At 30.9% G+C, this 7,978-nt stretch overlaps 2 protein-coding genes across 5 annotated transcripts in view; one reads left to right on the top strand and one right to left on the bottom strand.

Moving 5' to 3' along the window:
• Positions 1-1,241: 1,241 nt before the first annotated feature.
• On the bottom strand, positions 1,242-6,125 carry LOC115883141 (tubulin polyglutamylase complex subunit 2-like). 3 transcript variants are annotated; one of them, XM_030901455.1, is made up of 5 exons: positions 5,833-6,125; positions 5,127-5,258; positions 4,785-5,061; positions 3,212-3,371; positions 1,242-1,656 (listed from the first exon to the last, which is right to left on the bottom strand). In XM_030901455.1, exons 1-5 carry the CDS (start codon positions 5,874-5,876, stop codon positions 1,358-1,360), a joined length of 912 nt encoding a protein of 303 aa, XP_030757315.1. In that variant the 5' UTR covers positions 5,877-6,125; the 3' UTR covers positions 1,242-1,357. The 3 variants fall into 3 exon arrangements, with proteins under 3 accessions (XP_030757315.1, XP_030757316.1, XP_030757314.1); XM_030901456.1 differs by lacking the exon at positions 5,833-6,125 and adding an exon at positions 5,442-5,631; XM_030901454.1 differs by lacking the exon at positions 5,833-6,125 and having other exon boundaries at positions 5,127-5,404.
• The window catches only part of LOC115883140 (sprouty-related, EVH1 domain-containing protein 1), a 70,957-nt gene continuing 68,667 nt past the window's right edge, over positions 5,689-7,978 (top strand). For both annotated transcript variants that reach the window (XM_030901452.1, XM_030901451.1), the window contains exon 1: positions 5,689-5,824. In XM_030901452.1, the coding sequence (XP_030757312.1) occupies positions 5,805-5,824 (20 nt within the window). In that variant the 5' untranslated portion in view covers positions 5,689-5,804. The remainder of the gene's footprint in view (positions 5,825-7,978) is intronic.

Here is a 7,978-nt window from a genome sequence, read left to right as displayed (position 1 = left end):
ATATCTTTATATATCTCAAAAGCTAAAGCATTTAAACATATTAAACCCTTATAATAAATGCCTTATTTTATGTCCAAGAATCCAAAATAGAAAATAAAATACCGGGTGTGTTCCATAAGAAAAAATATAACTTTGGTATGGATCTTAGTTCTGACACACCCTGTACATTTCAAAATAATTTTAAATTGTGCACATTGTCTCCCCACATATACCCATAAAATATTTTGTTTTTACATCTTTCCGTTTTCGTATAATCAACCGAGGCGAATGAGGTGCGCCACCCTGTATGTACTTAATTGATATGTGATATACGTCGATACTAGATTTCCGCCTTTTGTTAACATTTTAATACGTTTTTTTCGTAATTAATTAGTATGATACCACTGCGTACACCATAGGCGTAGTCAAAACATTTGTCAAAAATATAAATATGTATCTCCTCAAGCAGCTCAGCTAAGAAAAATATGTGGCTACGGCACAGCCATGCTATATAGTTTGGAGCGATGTTAACAATTTGGCCTCATTGATCCTTGTATTCAGTAGTTTTTGTATTTACTGCTGTTTTCGTACTTGAATCAGTGGCGTCCATACGGTCACAACCCGGAATTATTTGATTACAATAAATGATACGCCACTGCTTTTTCCAAGAAAACTTTTTTTCTTGATTGTCCATCATCTTTTAACAAGATTGATCTCTTTAGTTTTTCTTGTACGTTGAACGCTTTTCAAAAAAAAACTACATTGCATATCTCAAAATCATGTATGCTCGTTTTCTAGCGATTTACTCTAGTATTTTTGAAAACCGTTCAATTTACAAGAAAAACTCAAGAGATCAATCAAAAGCGTGGACCATCCAAAGCATGGACAATCAAGAAAAGAAATGTATTCTCGAAAAAAAGCAGTGGCGTACCATTACTTTAAGGAAGTAATGCCTACTTGCACCGTTTGTATAGACTTTGTTTAAAGGCTAAACATTGATTAATTATAATAAAATATTATATAGTTAATCACTGTTTAGCCTTTAAACAAAGTTTATACAAACGATGCAAGTGGGCATAAGGGATGTGTGCGTACTGCCGCCACTGGTTCAATTAAGAAAACAATAGTTAATGGAAATAAACAGACACCCTGTAGATCAAAAAGGACGTACTCTAGGCCCAAAGTTGACCTTTTTTCTTAAAAACATATGCGGAATCACATCCCAAATTTTTTTATACTACTAGGAAACACACAGTTAAATATACAGTTATTTCACATTTATTAAAATCAAATATATGTAGATATGTATCTTAAGTTTATTGTAAATAAACTTAAGCGGCAATATATTACCAAAATAAAGTCCTAAATATGTAAAAGTTTAGTGTTTTTTTCCTTTGGCGCTTACACTTTTCTTAGGTACACTTTTTCCTTTAGATTTTTCTTTTAGTTTGGGATCTGGACCGCGACTATTGTTTTTATCTGGGTTAGTATTGTGCCAACCACTGGAAGATGTAAATATATTCGGATCGATTTTGTTTATGTTATCTGAATTGTATTGGTGTTTTTCTATTAAATTTCTGTCTTCGTTCAGCACCCCTGGCGCTATAATGTTGAACATTTCTCTGCTCCATTCTGGAAGACCTTCTTTGGAAAAGACATATTGCCAACATGGTATTCCTGCAACATTTTTTGGAATAAAAAATCTGAATAGTAATTGAAAAAAAAATATATGGGGCTTAGGAAATTTCCCAAAACCGCATTTAATTGGTTTTGGTGAAAACTAATATACAGGGTCCGGCAATAGTGAGTCGGGCATCTGTATTTCCTAGAATAAAAAACTTGGGAATTTTGTTTAAGTGCAAACCTAAAGTATGTACTAGGAAAATATTATTTTAACTTCTGTAGGGTGGCTCAAAGAAGTGTGTGTGTGTGGGCCGGGATAATTTTTTTTAAATGGAACACCCTGTATATTATTGCATTTTTGGCTTCCTTTTAGATCACTTTACATAATCCTAAGCTAAGATATGAGAAGATATATTTCGATAATTTGAGAGATATTAATATATAAATAAAAAATTCATATTTTTCAGTATTTCTTAAAAAAATATTAGGTATTTATAAATATGGTAATTGCAAATCATACAGGATGTTCAAAATTCTACGCCAATCTTACGAAAATATAAAATAATTTTTCTTCGTTTTTTTAAATGGAACACCCTATGTATGTTATTTTTTCAATAGATGGAGAATTAAAAATTGATTTTTTTGTACTTAGAGTATTTCAAAATGTTTAATTGTTTTGCAGATATTCGCGGTTTTATATTTCATATGGCATTTTCCACAGTAAATTTTTATCGAAGCCACCCAATGATTTTTCTCTCATATTTTACCGTTGAAAGAGCCATATGAAATAATACTACGTGTATCTGTGAAACCATTAAAAATTTTGATATACTTTAATACAAAAAATGTTAATTTCTTAACTCTCCATCTACTAAAAAATAATATACAGGGTGTTACATTAAAAAAAACCAAAGAGAAATTACTTTATATTTTAGAAAATTTCGCGTAGAATTGTGAATACCCTGTATGATTTAAGATTACGATATTTATATCAAAGTATGGATAGAGCATCTAATATAGTTTTGATTTCAGGACAGTTCTTGTATTTGTAATAAAAAATAATAATTTTCTAAGGAAGGGTTGAAAAAAATATTTTTTATTTATTTATTAATATATCTGAAATTATCGAAATATATTTACTCATATCTTAGGATTATGTAAAGTGGTCTGAAAGGAAGCCAGAAATGCAATAATATACAGGGTATTCCATTTAATAAAAATAATCCCAATCCACTCACACTTTTTTGAGCCACCCTATAGAAGTTAAAATATTTTCCTGAAATACATCCTCATACATACTTTAGGTTTGCCCTTAAATAATATTTTCAAGTTTTTTATTCTAAGAGCTACAGATGCCCGACGCACTATTACCGGACCCTGTATATAGAACTTAGGAAATTTCTGAAAACGGCGTTTAATTGGCCGTAGTCAAAAATATTGTATGGCCAAAAGAAGCAGTGTCAAAATGTTTAAAAATAGATACTGTGGCAGATATCTGTCACTGTCATATATCTTTTTGCTGGACAGGCCATACTTAATATGCTATAGCATATAAGTGGAGTATTACTATATGGCTGCATGTATCAATATTCCTTTTTAATAATTTTACCTAGATGTGCTATACACATTCTAAAATACGTGGTAAAATCTTCGGCTAGATAAGAAAACGTCATTTGGCCCCAATAAAACCATATAGTAGGCGTGGAATATGCAGTTGGATATACCAAAACCACTTTAGCATTATCATCGACATTTGCCAATTCGAAAACCTGAAAATTACATTAGTTTAGTTTTCCCACGTATTAACTGATGTAATAATAGGTAAGTATATTTATACGGACTGTCGCTAAAAAATGAATAAATAAACATGAATAATTTGTGATGTTTTGTTAATTTTGTAAGACAATAAATCTAGAAAATTAAGTCTGCAAGATTATTTTTTGCTTATAGATTATATTATATACTAGCGTGTACCCGCGACTTCGTTCGCGTCGAATTAATCATTTGTAATGGTGATGATAAAGCAAAGCAAGAATTTCCATTAACATACAAACTGGATATAACTTTCTCACATTTACATATGTCAGCATGAGAAAAAACAATATGGCGATATTATTATATAACTTGGTAATATTTGAGGGGTAGTTTCATCTCGTTGGAATTTGACTTTCGAAAAATCCGTTTGCCAAAAATAAGCTTTTTACATCAAGCAGTTTAAGCAGAATCGTGGTTAATCAATTACCCAACTTTTATGATTACCCACCCTGTATGATTTTTTTAAAAATTTCAAAAATGTAAGAAACAATATAAATTATGCGTGTTTCCCGAAAGACTAACCGTTTTTTAAATAACAAATATTGTAATATTTGAGGGGCGTTTTTACCCTCTTGGAATTTGAGATTCGAGAAACCCCTCCTCGAACCGCTACCAAAGATCCTCTACTCCCCACAGTCGATTCGTTTGCCAGAAATCAGCTTTAAACGTCAAGCAGTTTAAGCAGAATTGTGATTGCTCAATGGTTATATTTTATGAAACAACCTGTATAAATTTTTAAAAAATCTTAAAATATGTAAAACAACAAAATAAAATATACGTGTTTAAGAGTTTTTCCGAAAAACTCACCGGTTTTTAAATAAAAAATATTCTAATATTTGAGGGGTGGTTCACCCCCTTAGAATTCGAGTTTCAAAAAATCCCTTCTTATTGAACCTCTACACCCTAAAGTCAATCCGTTTTCCAAAAGATCAGCTTTTTATGTCAAGCGCTTTAAGCAGGATCATGATTAATCAATGACCAGATTTTTCGAAACACCCTGTATACATTTTTAAAAAATCTTAAAATATGTAAAAAAAACAAAATAAAATATACGTGTTTAAGCGTTTTTTCGGAAACTTGACCGTTTTTAAATAAAAAATATTGTAATATTTGAGGGGTGGTTTCACCCCCTTGGAACTGGAATTTCTAAAAATCCCTTCTTATCGAATCTCTACACCCTAGAATCAACTTGTATGCCAAAATAGAGCTTCTTACGTTGAGTGGTTTGAGCAGGATCGTGATTAATCAGTGAGTCAGTCACTTAAGGATTTTATATACTAGTATTAGATAAGATTCATCATCATAGATTATAGGTATTCATATTTTCAGGAACTAAAAACATAAAAACTGCATTTAGTTATTCTTACTTTGCTTTCTCTAGATAAGGACAAAACATGTTTTTTTCCCACGCATTCTATACCAGCATTAGTTTTGGTTTCATATCCGAATATTCTTATCATGTCATTTATTGGGTTAATTTGAATTAGACCCAACCTGAATTCTTTGTCTTCTTCATTGGTAGTACGGTAATCGTAGGAGAACTCGTAAGTAAAAAGAAACCCATTTGTAGAAGAATAAAATCCTCTTAAATCTTCCGGTAGAATAACTCCGTTATTATGCTCCCAAGCTCTAATATCAACTTGTCTATAATTAAAATTAACTGTAATATATACTTTATTATATTTTTAGTTGTTGAATTATTACTATACCTAACTCCCGACAGTCTTTTTAGACTTATTTTTGAGACGCAAGGACTTTTTTCCAAAACTTTTGACAGTCCCAGCAGTAAATTCTCGTAAAATGAATCTTCAGATACCTTGTCGACCACGAAACCCATTTTACTGTAAAAAGAAATCTTTGTTTTATCAGTTTTGTTTTTATCTTCCATTATATTCATTTAAAATCCGATTAAATTCAGTTTATATATTATAAACAGCGCATAAATTTTGAAAGTAGTTCATTTGTACTATGAGTTTATTCGACTTATTTTAACAACAACGCACTAAACTGACTAGAATAATTACCTGTTGTTTTTTATCCAGATTTTTGATTATTTACTGTTAAAAAATACGAAGGTATATAGCTACAAATTTTTATTTAAAATAAAACTGTTTATCGATTAAACAAAATTCAAGAAGTGGAGAATTAAATCAATAAAAATAAAAAGCGCGCTAAAAATCAAACCGCGCCTTCACGATTCCGAGCCCGCGCACGCGCAACTCCGCTCAAAATGTCAGATCGAAATGAAATCTGACAGTGACAAGTCAAACAGTAAAAAATTTTCAATAGTATGTTGATTGTGTTACGCTAGATTTCATGTTGTGCAAAAATGTGGGTTTTCGCCAAAAAACTGACTCTAAATACTAGAATTTTCTTAGTGACTAACCATGACCGACAGATCTGAAGAGTAAGTACCTGAACAACTCCTTTTTTACGGCCGGGTTTGGCGGGTACAACATCCTTTCCCTGGTGGTTGGTCCGGGCCAAAGACGCACAGATTGTTCGTGAAAGGCGTTACTTGGGGCTTTCTATTTCGTATTTCGAAAATATCTCACCAAAAACGGCCGATGTTAATTGAAAACCGGCGATTTGATGGGGCAGGAACGTTTTACAGCTGCTTGTTTCAGGCTCTATGCCAAGTTAATTCATGTAAAACTCCGCATATTAATCAATGGAACATCCATTCATAAGTTTATCCTGGCTTATTCCGGATAAAAATACAACGTCCCTCACCTTGTAAGTCGGCGTTTTATAAACATTATTAGGGGGGCATTTGCCTTGCCGTTTTTTTCCTTTTTGGCAAGTAGAAGGGTGTTCTGGGTAAAGAGGGTGGTTTCTTGAGCTGTCAATTTTTTTATACTTGATCTTCAGTTGTTCATCGTTTTATCTTTAATTAATTGTCAGGTTTTTAAATGCTTTCCTATTTACAATTATTGTTTACAAAAATATTTAATTATCAAAATTACATCTGCATTAAGTTTTCTAATTTTTCTAACCTAGCAGTTAAATAATCTGTACTAAATAGTTGATAAGGCTTCAGATCTAATCGTTTTCGCTATTTAATTAAAAATAATTGGAAATTTGTTATATTTAAAAACCATTTTATTTTGTAAAATAAACAGTTCTGTTGTGCACGGTTGGCGGTGTTTTTTGTAGGCAAATGGTATAACATCCGATTTGGTCGTTACATAAACTTACTGAAGCAATAATATTGAGCAGTTTAATTTTAATTTTCTGGTTTCCTGTTTACGGGCAATTGGTATTAACGATAGACGTCATCCTAATTTTTTTCCAAGATTTTATCCAACGCTGAATATTCAGTATTAAGAAGTTGAACTTATGAACTAATTATTTTTTATAATACTTTTAAATTTTATACTTATTTTATTATTATTGAAGGAAAGGTTGTCTGAAAGGACCAATATTGTGTTTAATAATAATTAAGTATTTTTTTTAGTAAACCTATCAAATATCTCTTTTACAGTAGGCATAACTAGCCTATAAAATATTGTACAAAATGATCGAAAAAAAACGGCGTCACCGATGGCTTTGAAATGAAGATCGCTGTCATTTTATATGTGAAATTAGGTACATATATTAGAAATGTCATCGATCGTCATTTCCAGGCCAACTGGACGCCGTTTTTTTTTTCGATCATACGGTATAAATTTAATTGTTTTATAATTTAGTGTTAGCACTGCTAAGTGCACTTTGATTTGAGTCTATTTACATATATTATAATCTATAATATTGTCAAATAATACAATATGGTCGAAAAAAAACGGCGTCAGCGATGGCTATGAAATGAAGAGCGCAGTCATTTTCTATGTAAAATTATATGGGGACTGTCATCGATTGTAATTTCCAAGCCAACTGGACGCCGTTTTTTTTCGATCATACAAAAGGAAAAGCTTTTTTATTATTGAAATTTTGAGAAAAATGCATTTTTCATAAAAAAAATACTTATTAATAATAAGATGGTTAATCCCGTTTATATTTTTCCAAATTTCCATACCGTTTTAGTGAAAATTTAAAAAAACTTGAAAACATAGTTGCATTTTTTTCTAAAACTACCTTTTTATTTTTGGGTCTTATTGTTTTTCGAATTTTCTCTAAAACGATATGAAAATTTGGAAGAGTATAAACCGGATTAACCATTTTAGAACAAGCAAACTTTTTTTTTATCAAGAATGCATTTTTCTCAAAATGTCAATAATAAAAAAGTTCTTCCTTTTGTAAAGACCATTCGGGGACATACTGTATACGTAATGTAATACTAGCTGAGAGTACTAAAATTGATAGGTATTTATTTGACACCGAAGTCAAGCAAATATGAAAACATTACTAAAAAACTTTCAATAAAAAGGTAGAAAATATTACTACATACTTGGTATAGTTTATCCAGCGAGACAATATAGATAGATAACACAATAGACAATAGAGATAAGCAACAGCTAAAAATACAAAAAAAAAACTTTTACTTTTGAATGAACCTCTTTAAAATGAGAGCTTGTTGTATTACAAGATAATTATTAACCTCCCCATCTACAGATTGTCTCAA

This window comes from Sitophilus oryzae, unplaced genomic scaffold (assembly GCF_002938485.1).
Source record: "Sitophilus oryzae breed Bouriz unplaced genomic scaffold, Soryzae_2.0 scaffold_1818_pilon_pilon, whole genome shotgun sequence".
In the NCBI taxonomy this organism is placed as follows: domain Eukaryota; kingdom Metazoa; phylum Arthropoda; class Insecta; order Coleoptera; family Curculionidae; genus Sitophilus; species Sitophilus oryzae.
Note: the sequence above shows the minus strand (reverse complement) of the source record. Positions and strands in the feature narration are given on the sequence as shown.